This window comes from Macaca thibetana, chromosome 15, assembly GCF_024542745.1.
Source record: "Macaca thibetana thibetana isolate TM-01 chromosome 15, ASM2454274v1, whole genome shotgun sequence".
NCBI lineage: Eukaryota > Metazoa > Chordata > Mammalia > Primates > Cercopithecidae > Macaca > Macaca thibetana.
In genome coordinates, this window is record NC_065592.1 from 87,348,284 (window position 1) to 87,365,735 (window position 17,452).

Below are 17,452 nucleotides of genomic sequence, written 5' to 3' on the forward strand. Positions count from 1 at the left end.
AAATAACTGTTATAAATTACCTGAAATGAATAATCTAGTTGAACGTTTTGCTTTGAGAAGCCCAGTATTTAAAAGAGGAAGTCCTCCTGGGATTTATTGTTTGCTGTTTATTGTTGTGGGGGAGGACAGAATAAAAACATAAAAATATCTTAAGAGAAATAACTTTTTCCATGACTGAAATTAAGGAGTCAGTTATTTCATGGGTCCTGTTATAGAAGACACTATATAACATGATAGACAATGACTTTAGCTGGAGTTTGGCAAAAAGAAGCCTATGCTGTCTTTCTGAAAGCACAGAAAAATAATAGAAAATCATATGTTTCTGGCTGGGTGGTGGCTCACACCTGTAATCCCAACAGTTTGGGAGGCCGAGGCAGGCGGATTACTTGAGGTCAGGAGTTTGAGACCAGCCTGACCAACATGGTGAAACCCCATCTCTACAAAAATACAAAAATTAGCCAGGCATGGTAGTGGTGTGTGCCTGTAATCCCAGCTTTTCAGGAGGCTGAGGCAGGAGAATCTCTTGAACCCAGGAGGCAGAGGTTGCAGTGAGCCGAGATCATGCCACTGCACTCCAGCCTGGGTGACAGAGCGAGATTCTGTCTCAAAAAGAAGAAGAGGAGGAGGAGGAGGAGGAGGAAGAAGAGGAGGAGGAGGAGGAGGAGGAGGAGAAGAAGAAGAAGAAGAAGAAGAAGAAGAAGAAGAAGAAGAAGAAGAAGAAGAAGAAGAAGAAGAAGAAGAAGAAGAAGAGGAGGAGGAGGAGGAGGAGGAGAGGAGGAGGAAGAGGAGGAGGAGGAAGAGGAGGAGGAAGAAGAAGGAGGAGAAGAAGAAGAAGAGGGGAGGAGGAGGAGGAGGAGGGAGAAGAAGGAGAAGAAGAAGAAGAAGAAGAGGAAGAGGAGGAGGAGGAGGAAGAAGAAGAAGAAGAAGAAGAAGAAGAGGAAGAGGAGGAGGAGGAAGAAGAAGAAGAGGAGGAGGAGGAGGAGGAAGAGGAGGAGGAAGAAGAAGGAGGAGAAGAAGAAGAAGAGGGGAGGAGGAGGAGGAGGAGGGAGAAGAAGGAGAATAAGAAGAAGAGGAAGAAGAAAAAGAAGAAGAAGAAGAGAAATTTTTGGAACATCCTTTCTTGAAGATTTTACTTTTCATAGAGAAAGCAGTCTTGGCATGGCTAGGTAATATGTCCCCAAATTGAGGGCCACCCCGTTTTCATACAGCCACTATAGTGCTGGTAAACCCTTTATACAACTCTTGACTGAGACAAGGAAAGGACTCTCCTTTATGTCAGAAAGCATGTGGGCTTTGTTTTGTTCCCATGTTTGCACCAAGTTCATCTTTTTAGCTCTGCAGAACACCATGCATCTGGAGTTGGCTGAATGAGGTTTCAGTGACCCTCTCTGTCAAAATTAAATCTTTATCTGTTCTCATTTTCAGAGATCATAAACTGAGATATTCAACCCACATCCCATTGGCTTACAATTCCTAAAAGCAATAGTGCGTGCAGTGGCTCATGCCTATAATTTCAGTGCTTTGGGAGGCTGACGCAGGAGGACCGTTCGAGGCCAGGAGTTGAAGACCAGCCTGGCAACATAGCAAGACTCCCATTTCTAAAAGACTTAAAAAAAAAATTAGCCGAGTGTGGTGGTGCACACCTGTAGTCCTAGCTACTCAAGAGGCTGAGGTGGGAGGATCGCTTGAGCCCAGGGGTTCCAGGCTGCAGTGAGCCATGACTGTACCTAACTCCATCCAGCCTGGGCAACAGAATGAGACCCTGTCACTAAACAAACAAATGAAAAAACAATAATAGCAGCGTTTCTTGTTAATGTCTAGTCTTTGAAGAGAATAGCAGAGGATGGGAAAGGCAGGTCTGAGTAGCATGGAGCCTGACGCTAGGGAGAGAGTTTTCAGGCTAATAGCACAGGGTGTTACAAAATCACTAGTAAATTGTTAACCATTTTTTTGAAAAATGAAATAGAATAGAAAAAAACAGAATACACTGCTCATGATAAAGGTAAATACTGGTTTGTGAAGCTTTTGTGGCAATTATTGGTGTGTGAGCATATATGTGTATATGTACTGTGTATAATGATTCCTTATCATAGGTTGTAGTCAAGAAAACTTACAAGATAAAGCATAATACCGGTAACGTAAAAAAAAATTAAAAATTAAAATATTGTCTTCAACTTTTAATAAGCATTACAGAATTATGTATTATGTGTTAATGCTCTCTATAATTCTGATAGTTACCATCTTTCATCTAAAGAGCAAGCCAACATATTTTAATGAGTTGATTAAAAATATGAACTATTATATGGAATAAGCTATGAATTCAATTTTTAAAATAAACATAGGACTGTTCAGGTTATCATTTGTTTCTTTAATAAGTCTTGGCAGTTTACACGTTTAAAGAAATTTGTCCACTTGATCTAAGTACTCAAATACTATTTTTAAAATTCTAAATATTAAAAGCAATACTATTTTTAAAATTCTAAGTGTTCAAAAGACTCATTAAGCCTTAGAAATATTCTAATAAAATGTCCAGGAATAATAAAATCTTGGACTGAAAAACAAAATGAGCAGGCAAACAGAAAACAGAATTAGCTTATTATAAGGACAAAATAATAATGTTTATATGTATTACACTTATTCTAGTAGTCCAGAGAGGAATACATGTATTTTTATATACTGTTCTTTTAATATATTGTTAGATTTGTCAATATTTTGTAGAGGATTTTTGTGTTTATGTTCATGAGGGATATTGTATTGATCTATAGTAGTCTTCTTCTTCTCCTTCTCCTTCTTTTTTGAGACAGAGTCTCAAAAAAGCTAGAGTGCAATGGTGCAATTTTGTCTCACTGCAACCTCCGCCTCCCGGGTTCAAGCGATTGTCCTGCCTCGGTCTCCTGAGTAGCTGGGATTACAGGCACACGCCACCATGCCCAGCTAATTTTTGTATTTTTAGTTAGAGACGGGGTTTCACCATTTTGGTCAGACTGGTCTCAAACTCCTGACCTCACGATCCGCCTGCCTCGGCCTCCCAAAGTGCTGGGATTATAGGAGTGAGCCACTGGGCTCGGCTTTCTTCTTCCGTAATATGTTTGTCTGGATTTGGTATCAAAGTAATGCTGGTTCCCCAAAGTGAACTAGAAAGTATTTCCTACTATTTTTCTGAGAAATAGTACATTATTTCTTCCTCAAATGTTTGGTAGAATTTTCCAGTGAAATTATATGAGTGTGGAGTTTTATTGTTAGAAGGTTTTAAGCTATGAATTCAATTTTTAAAATAAACATAGGACTGTTCAAGTTATCTGTTTCTTTAATAAGTCTTGGCAGTTTACACCTTTAAAGAAATTTGTCCACTCAAATTTATAGGAATAAAGTTGTTTGTAATATCTGGGACACCAATGACATGAATGTTGTACATTTTGATATTGTCTTAAAGGTTGATAAGGGTCTGTTCATTTTAAAATCTTTTTTCTTCTTGTTTTCAAATGGTTTTCAAATAATTTCTATTGGCCTATCTTCAAGTTCACTGATTTTTCCTGTCTTCCCAATTCTGCTACTTAGCACATGTACTGCACGTACTGAATCTTTTATATATTGTAATTTTTTCTTCTCAAATTTCCATTTGATTTTTTCTTATAGTTGATTTTTCTGAAAAATAATATCTTTTCATTAAGTTTATTTTCCTTATGGATTATAATTATAATAGCTTTAAAATCTTTGATAATTCTAACATTTGTGTCATCTTGGGTTTGGCATCTGTTGATTGTCTTTTCCCTTGAAAACTAGTCACATTCTCCTAATTCTTTGTGTGTCAAGTATTTTGGATTGTGTCCTGGACATTTTGAATATTATGTTGTGAGAATCTGGGTCTTTTTAAAATCCTCTGGAGAGTATCAATTTTTAAATGAGTAATCAACCCAGTTGGGTTCAGGCTTTAAGTTCTGTCTGTTCTTCTGTGAACAAGGTTCTAACGTTACTTAAGTTCTCAAAGCCTTGGCTATGCTGCCTTGGGAATGTCCCATGCATGTATCACACTCTGGCGTTAGTATGGAGCTTGGGCAGAAGTTTGTATTGCAGTAGAGTTTTCAAAGGCTTCGCTAGGTGGCTTTCAATCTATCTCCTGTATCTGTACCTCAGGGATGAGGCTGGGACCATTGCCAGTTTATACACAGAATGCCATGGGACCCGTAATCCAGTCCTCTCTGCTCCGGAATTCCTCCTTATCTCTCCTGCTCAAAGTAGTCCCCCCTTTCTTAGTCTCCTGGCTGAAGAAGATAGGTTTTTATCAATTTCTGCTGTTCATACTGCCCACTGCAGTTCTGCTAGGTGTTCACTCTTGCTTAAGAGCTGGGAGAGACAGGAAAAAAATGAAACCAGAAAACTGAACTCTACCTGAGTTTCTTTGCCCAGTTCGACTTCCATTCCCAATCCAATAATGCTTTCATTTACTTTTCAGAGACTACAAGTGTACTCTAGCCAGAGCTTTTACTTGTTTTTTGTTGTTGCTGTTGTTGTTTGTTTGTTTGTTTGTATTGAGACTGAATCTTGCTCTGTTGCCCTGGCTGGAGTGCAGTGGTGCAGTCTTGGCTCACTGCAACCACTGCCTCCTGGGTTCAAGTGATTCTCATGCCTCAGCCTCCCAAGTAGCTGGGATTACAAATAGCGCTACCACACCTAGCTAATTTTTGTAAGTTTAGTAGAGACAGAGTTTCACTATGTTAGCCAGGCTGGTCTCGAACTCCTGACCTCAAGTGATCCACCTACCTTGGCCTCCCAAAGTGCTGGGATTACAGGTTTGAGCCACTGTGCCCGGCCACTTTTACTTGTAAGTAGAGAGACACATGGGGTATAGTAACTTACTTGATCAACTCTGAAAGTCCTTTTTTCACACTTACTTTTAAGCATTTTTCTATGCCATTAAAATTTTTAAAAATGCCATCTTATCATTTCATTATATTCCATTATATGTATTTTAATTATGCATCCATTCTCTTAAAACCTTTGTTGTTGTTGTTGTTGTTGTTGTTTTAGACACAGTCTCACGCTGTCATCCAGGCTGGAGTGCTATGGCACAATCACAACTCACTGCATCCCTGACCTTCTAGGCCCAAGTGATCCTCCCACCTCAGCCTCCCCAGTAGCTGGGATCACAGGCATGTGCCACCATACCCAGCTAATTTATTATTATTATTATTGTTATTTTGTAGAGACAGGGTTTCCCTTTGTTGCTCAGGCTGGTCTTAAACTCCTGGGTTCAAGCAATTGTCCCACGCTGGCCTCCCAAAGTGCTGGGATTACAGGAGGGAGCCACCATGCCCAGCCCAAAAGCTATTTTTGTTTACTTCTAATATATTACTATTACATATAACACTGTGACATAAATTTGCATCTTGTTTTCTGATTATTTAACATGTATTTTTAGATACAGAATTACTAGTTAGTTCAAAGATCACAAAGATGAGCTGGGTTCAGTGGTTTATGCCTGTAATCTCAGTGTTTGGGGAGGCGGAGGCAGGAGGATTACTTGAGGTCAGGAGTTTGAGACCAATCTGGGCTTATCTACAGAAAAAAAAAAATAGCTGGGCATGGTGGTGCATACCCGTGGTCCTATGGCTACTCAGGAGGCTGAGGCAGGAGGACAGCTTGAGCCCAGGAGTTCCAGGCTGCAGTGAGTTATGATGGGACTACTGCACTCAACCTAGGTAACAGAGTAAGACTTTTTGTTTTTGGTTTCCCTTGAGTTGGCCAGACTCTGTCTCTTAAGGGAAAAAAAAAAAAAAGTCACAAAGCTGAAATTAAAGCACCAGCTAGTTTGTGTTCTTTTCTGGAGTATCTTAAAAAGAATACACTTTCAAGTTCATTGAGTTTATTGGCTGAATCTAGATCTTTGAAATTGTAGGGCTGAAGTCCCTGTTTCTTTGCTGACCGGCCACCAGGAATCTCTCAGCTCCTAGAAACCACGCTCAGGTTTTTGTCCCCTGGCTCCTTCCATCTTCAAAGCCAGCAGGGGAATTACTTTCACATCAAATCCCTTGCACACTGTCCCTCTCTCTGTCTTCCTGTCTCTGACCAATCCATCCTTATTGAAAGGGCTCATATGATTAGATTAGACCCACCCGGATAATCTCCCTATCTGAATGTCAACTGGTTTGGAACAGTAATTAGTCCATTCTTGCACTGCTATAAACAAACACCTGAGACTGGGTAATTTATAAGGAAAAGAGGTTTAATTGGCTCACAGTTCCACAGGCTGTACAGGAAGCACAGTGGCTTCTGCTACGGGGGAGGCCTCAGGAAGCTTATAGTCATGGCAGAAGGCCATGGCGGAAGGCAAAGGGGGAGTGAATCACTTCACATGGCAGGAGCAGGAGGAAGGAGGCTGGAGGTGCCACACACTTTGAAACAATCAGATATCATGAGAATTCACTATCATCCCCCAAGGGGGATGGTGTTAAACCATGAAACCACCTCCATGATTTAATTACCTCCTACCAGGCCCCACCTCCAGCATTGGGGATTATATTTCAACATGAGATTTGGGTGGGGACACAGATCCAAACAGTATCAGGGTCTTTAATTACATCTGCAAAATTCTTCACAATAATGCCTCAACTAGCATTTGATTAAATAAGTGGATGTTACACCAGGGAATGAGAATCATCCCTTAGAGACCATCTTAGGATTCTGCCACTACAGGGTCACATCAGAAAGACACAAGATACAACAATCAATACATATAAATTGCTAGAGTATTATTGTTTAGGTCTGTGGACTCCAGAGACTCCAATAGCTAAACTTCTTTAAAAGTGACCTTAATCAGAATGTTTGCCTCAGTTCACGTCAGGTATTGCCAGATATCACTAATAGTTATCTGTCAATCATATATCTATCAGAGACATAGCAAATACACACATTTCAATTACTACAGAGAAGGAAGAGGGCCTGAAATGTTATTTAGTGTTCACTCTGAGTTCCCTACAGCCATCATGTCATTCCATCCCCATTCTGCTCCTAAGATGGATATCAATGTCCTCATTTTCTGAGAATTCCAAGGTTCAAATTGTTTAGTAAATGACAGTGTTGCACAGCTAACACTGATTTCCAGCCATGAAACATGTAAAGTCCACTGTCAATGTTAACCAGTATTCACACAATAAATAATAAAATATATTGAAAAGTGGAGCAAGAAGGAACAAGAGTCAACTCGAAAGGCCTCCAACAGCTAAATCTGGGATCTGTGCCACAAAATGATAGCAATGGTAACTCAGAATAAATTATTGCCCATTAGTCTATATTGATGTCAATAAATACCTGAATAAAGAAATGGGGCAAAAGGAAAGCTCTTCCTTTACAGCAGGGGTCCCCAACCCCTAAGCCACAGGCCACTACAAGTCCATGGCCTGTTAGGACGTGGGTTGGACAGCAGGAGGCGAGTGGTAGGCAAGTGAGCAAACTTCATCCGTATTTATAGCCACTCTCCATCCCTTGCATTACCGCCTGAGCTCTGCTTCCTGTCAAGTTAGCAGCAGCATTACATTCTGATAGGATTGCTAATCCTATCGTGACTGTGCATGCAAGGCATCTTCTAGGTTGCAGGCTCCTTAGGAGTATTTAATGCCTGATTATCTGTCACTGTCTCCCATCACCCCTAGATGGGACCATGTAGTTGCAGGAAAACAACCGCAGGGCTCCCACTGATTCTACATTATAGTGAGTTGTATAATCATTTTATTATATATTACAATGTAATAATAATAAAGTACAAAATAAATATAATGCACTTGAATCATCCCAAAACCATCCCCCACCCCCAGGTCTGTGGAAAAATTGTCTTCCATGAAACTAGTCTCCGGTGCCAGAAAGGTTGTGGACCACTGCTTTACAGAATTCCAATTAATATAGAAGGCATGATAAAAATAGAAAATTTTCCCTGATTATCTCCCTCCTCACACCCTCCACCTTCCGATACATCTCTGTGCATCGTTCCTCTCTGTGTCCATGTATTCTCATCATTTAGCTTCCACTTATAAGTAAGAACATGTGGTATTTGGTTTTCTGTTCCTGTGTTAGTTTGCTAAGGATAGCAGCCTCCAGCTCCTGGATACTAGGCTTCATACCTGGGTGAAATGAAGTAATTCTGTACAACAAACCCCTATGACATGTGTTTACGTATGTAACAAACCTGCACATCCTGCACATGTACCCCTGAAATTAAGTTAAAAAAATTTTTTTTATCAGCATGCAAGAAGAAATAGAGTATCTTTCTTTTTTTTTTTTTTTTTTTTTTTTGAGATGGACTGTTGCTGTCGCCCAGGTTGGGGTGCAGTGGCGCGATCTCAGCTCACTGAAACCTCCACTTCCCGGGTTCAAGCAATTCTCCTGCCTCAGCCTCCCAAGTAACTGGGACTACAGGCACACACCACCACATTTGGCTAATTTTTGAGTTTTTAGTAGAGGCAGGGTTTCACCATATTGGTCAGGCTTGTCTCAAACTCCTGACCTCAGGCGATCTACCCACCTCGGCCTCCCAAAGTGCTGGGATTACAGGCGTGAGCTACCATGCCAGGCCAGAACAGAGTATCTTTCTATACTCCTATAGACAAGGATGTTACAAAATTATCATCCTATGAAAAGATAATTAGAGAGTAATCAGCCAAGAGAGGTAAGGAGAGAAAGCATTATAGAGATCTGTCAGGTAGTTAAATAATGTTTAAGTAAGCTATTTTTCTAAATAAAAAAAGAAAAACAGAAAATTACCATTTGACATATACCAGAGCAGTACGGCAGTAAGGCAAGACTCATCAATCCTAAAATTTGTGGGCAGAGTATAAGGAATGGAGTATTTACTGTCTCAAAGAATTTTCCCAGAAGGTAATAATTAATTACAAAAAGGAAAACAGTAACTTTACAAAACAGAAACCTGGCAGACACCATCTTAACCAAGTAATCAACATTATGATTACCGATGAGACAAGCTGAGATTCTTGTGCCTGTTGACATGATGCACGGATATATCAACATCACTTCCACAGAGTTCTTACCGAGACATATTTTTAAGAAACATCAGACAAACCAAAATCGAGGGCCATCCTATGAAATACCTGAACAGTGCTCTTCAAAAGGTACCCAGGTCATGAAAAGCAAAGAAATTCTGAGTTTTTTTAGATTAAAGACCACTAAGGAGATACTGTAACTAAATATAGCATGTGAGCCTGAATTGGATGCTGGGCTAGAAAAAGAATAGGACAATGGTAAAAGTTGAATAGTCTATAAATTTTATAACTTTTCAAGGTTTTTGACATGTATACTTTAAGAGTTATCTGAAGTCATTCTTTCCATGTCCTCATAATCATACAAGATAATTTTATCAATGTTAATTTCCTGATTTTCATAATTGCACTGTGGTAATTTGTTACATTAGGGAATTGGGGTGAAAAGTTATAAAACATTTAAAAACCTACATTTTACCTCAATTTATCCACAATGAAATTTTGCTGTTACCTTAAGTTTACTTAGTAAACAACTTTTTTAAAGGAATTATTTTAACTCTTTCTCTTTTCAATATATAGATTGCCCCTGACTTGATGGTTTGACAGGATTTTTCAGGTTTACCACAGTGTGAAAGTGATATAAATTCAGTATGTTTGACTAACCATGGGGTTATGTCCTGATAAACCCATCATAAGTTGAAAATATCTTAAGCTGAAAGTTTCAATTCCAATTTCTATCCTGAAACTTCTAGAGGCAGTTAAAAACTTTAACTATAGGGAGCATATTTATTCTAATGATTTTTTTAACCTACCTTAACATAAGGTTATTATGAGAACTAAACAAGATGATGCAAGTAAAGTACTTATAACATTGCTTGACAATAAACAGTCTCTCTGAGGTAGATACTATTTATTATTTCTCATTTTACAGGTGAGAAATTCAAGGCTTGGAAATGAAAAATAACTGGCCTAAAGTTACATAGGTAGGAAGTGGCAGTACAAGACTTTGAACCATGTCCGACCACAATGCTATACAGTTTGTCTTCTGTTCTAAAACATTCTTATTAATGTCAACCCATTCTTAAATCCTTCAGTACACACAAAAAAATCAAGTTTTTCTCTTTCCCTCTCAATGGCATTTACCACTTTTCTTGAATTTTGGATCTAATGTCATCAGCAACAAAAAACACAAGCAAGAACCAGTTATTCAATTACAAACCCAACATTCTGGATGCAGTACAAAAGTTAGTTAACTGAATCACTGATACTCACATCACGAATTGCTTACTTTATTTCTTTAACAATGAAATAGTAATAACACAATAATTCAGTTGTAACAAAGCCACCAACAGAGCAAAACAAAAACAAAGCTAATTAAGAAGCATTGCTTCAGCTCAAATTAGTTATCTCCTTTAAACAGGAAAAACGACCATTAGTCTAGTGGTTCTCAACCCTGTCTGCACATGAGAGAAATGGAGGGAAATAGGGCTGGTGCTTAAAAAAATAGTTATATCCAAGACCCACCTTAGAACTATTAAACAAGAATCTCTCAAGAGTGAGGCCCAGGCAAAGATTTTTCAAGTGCTGTCAGTGTTGAGAACTACAGGTCTAAAGTAATAAGGAATAACACCATGCCTCGAAGCAATTGAAAACCGAGAAGTTGATCATATAATAAATTTTTTCCTCTAATCCTGGGAAAAGAGGGGGAAGCAGGCACCGACTCAGTTTTCATTGTTCTTTATCCATCTTCAGTTGCCCATAGTAGAGCTTAACAAACATCAAATATTGGAACTTATGCAAACATGCTACCCAAATTGAAATTCTCACTACTTTACATTTAGAAAGCTCTTTTAAAACAATAGCATTTACAACAATCCCGCCCATCTTAAGTTTGCATAGATGTTCAAGTCAGCTATTTGTTCAACTAACAGAGTCAATAGAATGTATTAGAAAGTACTTTATTAACAAGTTATTATAAAACATTTTATACATATTCATTTTATGTACTACAAATAAACTTTTTGGTGCAGATAGAATATTTGAGTTTTTCCCACGTATTTCTAAAACTGCTAGAATTTCTTTTTATAAGATCAGTACCTTCAATTCTAGAATTTAAACAAAACTTTTTGCTCTAAGAATGCATACATAAAATACTTCCCCAACAACTGTACTCTATCCTTGACAAATCCTTAATAAGAGGTTCAGTAGTAACTGTAGGTATTTAATATCAGAAGAATCTTTCTTCATTTCTCAGGTTTGGAAATATAACTTCAAGTATGGAAAATAACTTTTCCCTTAAGAATACGAGAATTCATTTAGAGACATCTCCTGAAATCAGCCAATCCCACTGCTTCAGCTCCTTACGTCAGGACTCCATGTCAACCTCGGCCCCTTCATTCCTGCCCTGAAGTGTTGCTTCTGTCAGGGTATCTTCATTTAAATCTTCAATGTCTGCCAGATCAATAGGCGGCAAAGGATTCCTCCAGTACTGGAAGGTATTATACTGCCAAAATTCGTCATTGTGCTTTAGAGAAAAAAAAGAGAGAGATGAAAGTGCATCAGTAGCTTAGAAAACAATTTAGGTTTTTTCACAAAACAAATGTTTTAAAGGCAAACTCATAGAAGATTTTGTAGTCTTCTATTTTGTATTTTTAACAAATATACATTTTAAATTTTGTCTCATCTAAGTACTTCATGTACTCAATCAAATCTGTGCATTTTAATATTTACAATTTGTGAAAGTATTCGTTAAATTTAAAGGAATTTCCTCCAAGAGCATCTCTTTCCACAGTTTTTCTCCCATTTTTCACCTAAAGAAAATTATCTAAGAACAGTCTTAAAATTTTTTATCTTTCAATAAGGAAAATAAGAATTTATTTTAAAAATACAAACACACACTCCTTATAACTTACTTTTGGTCTTGTTCTTAAGGTTTGGTATTTTAAGAGATTTACTTTACATAGCCCAAAATGTTTTGAACTCTTCCAAAAAGTATTAGGTTATAAACTTGATGAATAGCAAGAAAATGTTAAACTGATCATTTTGTTAAAGATAAAAAAATCAAGTGCTCGATAGCCACATGACCTAGTGGCTACTGTGCTGGATAGCACAGGTCTGTAAGAAAGTCTCATTAGGAAGTTCAGCATCTTCTACGCTGAGCCTTAAAGAATTAAGTTTTGGGGGAATTTCTTAATATTGGGATAAACACATAATAAGTCAAAAGATATCAAGAAAAATTTCACTTTAATAAGAAAATGGGGTTAAAAACAAGGTTCTAGTTCTCTGCCTTTTGGGAAATCTACTGTACAAATTATCTACTTATAAACATGGACCAAAAAAGTCTTTTAATTATGTTAGTAAAACCTAGTGACTAAGGGTACACAAACTTTGCCACCAGACAGACCTGGGTTTGCAAGATAACTCCACTGCTCACTAAATCTGATCTTGACTTTATTGATAAAATGGAGGACTGTGGTAAAAATTCAGGCTTGGCATAGTAATTCTCAATATTGCTAGGTATTATATCCCAATAAGCCAATGAATCATTAATCACTGTCTCCTTAAAGCATTTCTGCTTACTTTCTGTTAAGAATATCTAACAGTTGGCTGGGCATGATTACACCTGTAATCCCAGCACTTTGGGAGGCAGAAGCATCGCTTGAGCCCCAGAGTTTGAGACCAGCCCTGGCAACATAACAAGACTCCATCTCAATTTATTAAAGACAAACAAACAAAAAACTAACAGTTGAGTCAACACTGACAGGGCAGTGAGTCTACATAGTGACACCAACATGAAAAAAATACATGAATATTTAATGAATACCTGATTTTATTTCTCTAGTCAAAAAACATCTGAAACAGGAAATACCCTGAAGTTCCAGGACAGAAATGACGTAACATTATCCTGCCTAGATTGCATTCTTAATGTAGAAAAAAGGTATTTGAGGTAGTATTTCCTAAATGAGGTCCCAAGGGTGAGGGCTGGGACTTAAGCCCTATTCTGAGCACAAAAGAAACCAGGCATTTACTGTATTTAACTGTTTTACGTCTCTGTTTTTGTTATATTCAATTTTCCCTTGGTAATCAGGTATAAAATCCTTAAAACAAAAAGCCTGTGTCTTTGGAGGCAGGAAGGAAAAACAGAAGCTGGAGAGAGCATGTTTGCAAAAGAGAAGTGGCTCCAGAACAAATCTAACAAAAAGAAGAAACTAGGAGTGTTACTGAGCTTTCCTCAAAAGAGGGTCTGAGGGTGCCTTGCGCCTGTAATTCCAACAATGTGGTAGGCAGAGGCAGGAGGATCACTTGAGCCCAGCCTGGGTAAGATGGCGAAACCCCATCTCTACCAAAAAAAAAAAAAAAAAAAAAAAAAAAAAAAAAAAATTAGTCCAGCGTGGTATCATGCACTGTAGTCCCAACTACTCAGGAGGCTAAGGTTGCAGTGAGCCGGGATGGTGCCACTGCACTCCAGCCTGGGCATGGGAGCAAGACCCCAAGACTCTTTTTTTTAAAAACAACAAAGAGAACAAGGGGACTAGTCTTGGTGAAGAAAGAACCCCTGGAGCCAACCTTTTTCCCTGTCATGTGCTTGCAGCGACTATAGAAGTACAGAGGTGCCAGATCTAGTCACTGCTGCAGGGGAAAAGACAGTTGAGTCTAAGACTCTAAGTAAGCATCACGTTTCAGGCTACTAGAGTACTCTTACTCTTTGCCTACTGTCATTTCCATATTTCCCTCTTATCAACTGTGTGGCATACCATAGACAGTGCATTCTGGTAGGTGACAAGCCTATGCATGAGTGGAGTACTAAAATGGTGTGAAGAGCTTTCAAAAAGTTTTCAAACTACACAGTCCCTAATCTCCATATCTATTAGGTTTAGAAGATGATCCATCTGTTTTTAGTTGATTTTGAATATCTGAGAGCAATCTGAAAAAAAAGTTTAAATAAGGGTCATGTTTCAATCATAGGGAAAAAAAAAAAAAAAAGTCTTTCCCAACTATAAAACTCTCGTTATTTTATTGAATTTTTCACATGAACAAGTCATGCCTAAGAAATTTCATTTCTTTTTTTTTTTTTTGGAAAGGCATTTGAAAACCCTGACATAAGATACTTAAGAAAACAGAAGAACGTTGGGTGGATGCTATTAGATAGCTGAAGAGAATGTGGTGAATTCTGAGAAACCTGTATTTGGTTCTTCATCTTCCAAGTCCTCTGGTAAGTCATTGCAGGACTGTGAAAAAGCAGTATGAATTCCTAAGTCTAGACCAAAGCTGTCCAATAAATATATAATGCTCTAAAAACATAATTTAAAATTTTCTAGTAGCGGTATTTAAAAAGTAAAAGAAACTTCTGGTATTAAATATATTTTCTTCAATATAGCCAAGTTATTTCATGTGTAATCAATATAAAATTTTGAGCTATTTTATCTTTATTTCTTATTAAATCCACGAAATTTCGTGCATATTTTAAACTTAGAGCACATTCCCATTTGGACTAGTTACGTTTCAAGTGTTCTTACTGGCTAGCGGCTGGGCAGCAGAGATCTAGGCAAATCGAGGCATGCCTAGATCTTCTCAGGATTCTTAGGTGCAGAGATGAGGCAGGCTCATGTCTTGAATAGGAACCCCCCAATGATTTTCATATATGCCTTAAGTCCCAAATTAATTGTCTTTTTTTTTTTTGGTTTTTGAGACAGAGTCTCACTCTGTTGCCCAGGCTGGAGTGCAGTGGCCCAATCTCAGCTCACTACAACCTCCATCTCCCTGGTTAAAATGATTCTTGTGCCTCATCCTCCCGAGTAGCTGCGATTACTGGTGTGCACCATCACACTCATCTAATTTTTGTATTTTAATAGAGACAGAGTTTCACCCTATTGGCCAGGCTGGTCTCAAACTCCCGACCTCAGGTGATCCACCCGCCATGGCCTCCCAAAGTCCTGGGATTACAGGCGTGAGACACCACGCCCCACCCCCAAATTAATTTTCAACGTTACTTTTGCCTAGGATCAGATTTAACATTATGAGTTAAAACAAAGCTTTGCCCAAGGTATGGTGGTCCATCCTTTTCTCCAGAAGCTGTCCAACCAGCTTCCAGGACGTCCAATTAATCGACGGCTACCACACTGGTCTTCCTCTAGAAAAAGAATTCTATCCCGAATTCTAGACTAATCATCGTTAAACCCAGGAAGGCCCTCTACACCTCTTGTCTGTCGTTTGTCGTTGGACTGAACCTATCCCTTCACGGTCAGCGTCCTCACAGTGCTCACAGCCTGCCACAACCCACGGTCCCATTTTCCTTTTACAGAGCGCGGCGCTGACGCCGTAAGGCCACTTCTACCGCTCCAGACCACTGTCTGTTTCCCCCTCGCCCAGCCCGGTGCTTTCTGCCCATCGGACTCTCGGGGTGTCTTCTGGCAGTCGGCATCCTCTCCCGGAGCGGTGACCCCTTCCTTCCCCCTCCTCAGGCGTCTTAACCTACACAAGTCATGAGTGGGAACTGGGACGCTCTGTGTGTAAGGGGAAAAGGCAAGCCCCTTCGCCCCTCAGCCCACCCGCCCCCAGCCCCTACCTGGCGCGATGCGACCCCCCAGTCTCCCCGCAGGGGTCCTGCGCGCCCCGCCCCGTCGTCGCCACCGCCCCCCGGGGGCCGGGCGCCCGGGAGCTCCTCCCCCGGCCCCACGGGCGGCGGCGGCAGCAGCGGCGGATCGCCTGTCTCCAGGCTGTGGTCCTCACGCTCCTGGCCGCTCGGGGCGCTGTTGTCCCCGCTGTCACGGCGCTTGCTGGGCGAAGCCGAGGGCTCTGCCATGGTCCCTGCGTCGATTTTGCGCTTTCGGTGCTGCCCGGGGACGCCGAGGGGCTGCCCAGTATGCGCGACCCCGGGCGGCCGGATCCAGAGAGGCGGTGGCGGCGGCTGCTCAGCGAAGTCGCAGAGCAGGAGCCGCTTCCAAGGCACGTGGAACGTCACCGGCTCGGCCGCACGCCGCTTGGCCATGGGCCCAGAGGCTCGGGCGGAGCCCGCCAGGCGCGGGAGACCGAGTGCTGATAGCTGCGGGGGCGAAGAGCGAAGACTAAGCGCGTGAGAAAGGGATAGGCCGAAGTCGGGCGAGGAGGCGGCAGGACGCTGGAGGGGGTGGGGCGGGGCGGCTAGCGCACGAGCTAGGGCTGGGGCTCCGGCTCGGAGGCAGCTCCAGAGCTCAGCCCTCGCCGCCGCCGAGATGCGGCCCGGACGTTGAGAAGCAACCGCGAAGCGGCGGAGATTCGAACCTGCGCACAACGTGCGCGCGCGCACTCTGTCTGGCCAGGCGGAGCCGCTGGTTGGTGGAGGCTCGCGGGGCGCGCTCCCGAGCGCCCTCGCGACCGGAAGTGCGCGCCCGGGGGTAGGCGGGAAGGAGGCGGCGGGATTAATTAAAGACCAGATCGAGCGGCCCGCAGAGGGGCGTGACCTTGTTTCCTCAGGGGTGTGGCGGTGGTCTCACTACTAAGTTCGGTGTAGCACGGTACGTTCTAGACCCTCCTATAGGAAATTTAAGGCCTTTAAAATGTGTATTTCCTTCCTCCAGTCAGTGACCACGGGGGCGTCTCCATGAGAGTAAGGCAAAGATATAATAGAGTTCCAGACTATCCTGGGCAACATAGCAAGACCTCGTCTCTACAAAAAATACAAAAATAGGCCAGGTTTGTTGGCCTGCCCCTCCCTATGGTCCCGGCTACTCGGGAGGCCGAGGAGGAAGATTCACTTGAGCCTGGGAGGTGGAGGCTGTAGTGAGCCAGAGATCGCACCACGACACTCCAGCCTGGGCAACAGAGTGAGACTCTGTATCAAAAATAAAAAAGGAAAGAAAGGATAATACAAACTTTAAGTAAACTAATGTTTAAGAGGCTTCACAATAGATTGTTATTCAAAACAAACGACTGAAGGGAGTCTGTGCTGAGGGAAGTAGTTAAAGCTAGTATACAAAACACACACAAATCGAAGTGTATGTTTTGCGCAGCTGCTGTGGACGGTGAAGCAGGCACCACATTCCTGGAAGATCTCTTGATTAAAAACTTAGGGAGGAAGTTACAGACAAGATGTGCAGCTCATCCAAAATAGCTGAGTAGTTGGCAAGAACCAAGCCTGAAGCACAGCTGTCCTTTCTAAGTGAAACGTACAATTGTTGGGCTCTTAAATTATGTTGGAAACCTGAGTTCCCTGCTTACTCTGGGTGGTGGTCAGATCAAGATTCCAAGGCCATTACAGCAAAACAGTGTTGTCAGGTGAAGTGAGGTGGAGACAACTGCAGTATATTTACTATTGTTTTTATTTTTTTTTGGTACAGGGTCTCTCTCGGCCACCTAGGTGGAAGTGCAGTGGTGCCATCACGGCTCACTGCAGCCAGGCCCCACTGAGTTCAAGCGATCCTCCTGTCTGGGCCTCCCAAAGTGCTGGGTTTACAGGTGTGAGCCACCGCATCTGGTAGTATTTACTA

General features: G+C 41.2%; 1 protein-coding gene across 1 annotated transcript; it reads right to left on the reverse strand.

Moving 5' to 3' along the window:
- Window positions 1–9,882: 9,882 nt before the first annotated feature.
- C15H9orf40 (chromosome 15 C9orf40 homolog) lies at window positions 9,883–16,297 on the reverse strand. Its single transcript, XM_050761475.1, has 2 exons — window positions 15,553–16,297; window positions 9,883–11,511 (listed from the first exon to the last, which is right to left on the reverse strand). The coding sequence occupies exons 1-2, from the start codon at window positions 15,973–15,975 to the stop codon at window positions 11,353–11,355; spliced, it is 582 nt and encodes a 193-aa protein (XP_050617432.1). The 5' UTR covers window positions 15,976–16,297; the 3' UTR covers window positions 9,883–11,352.
- Between the last annotated feature and the right edge of the window lie 1,155 nt (window positions 16,298–17,452).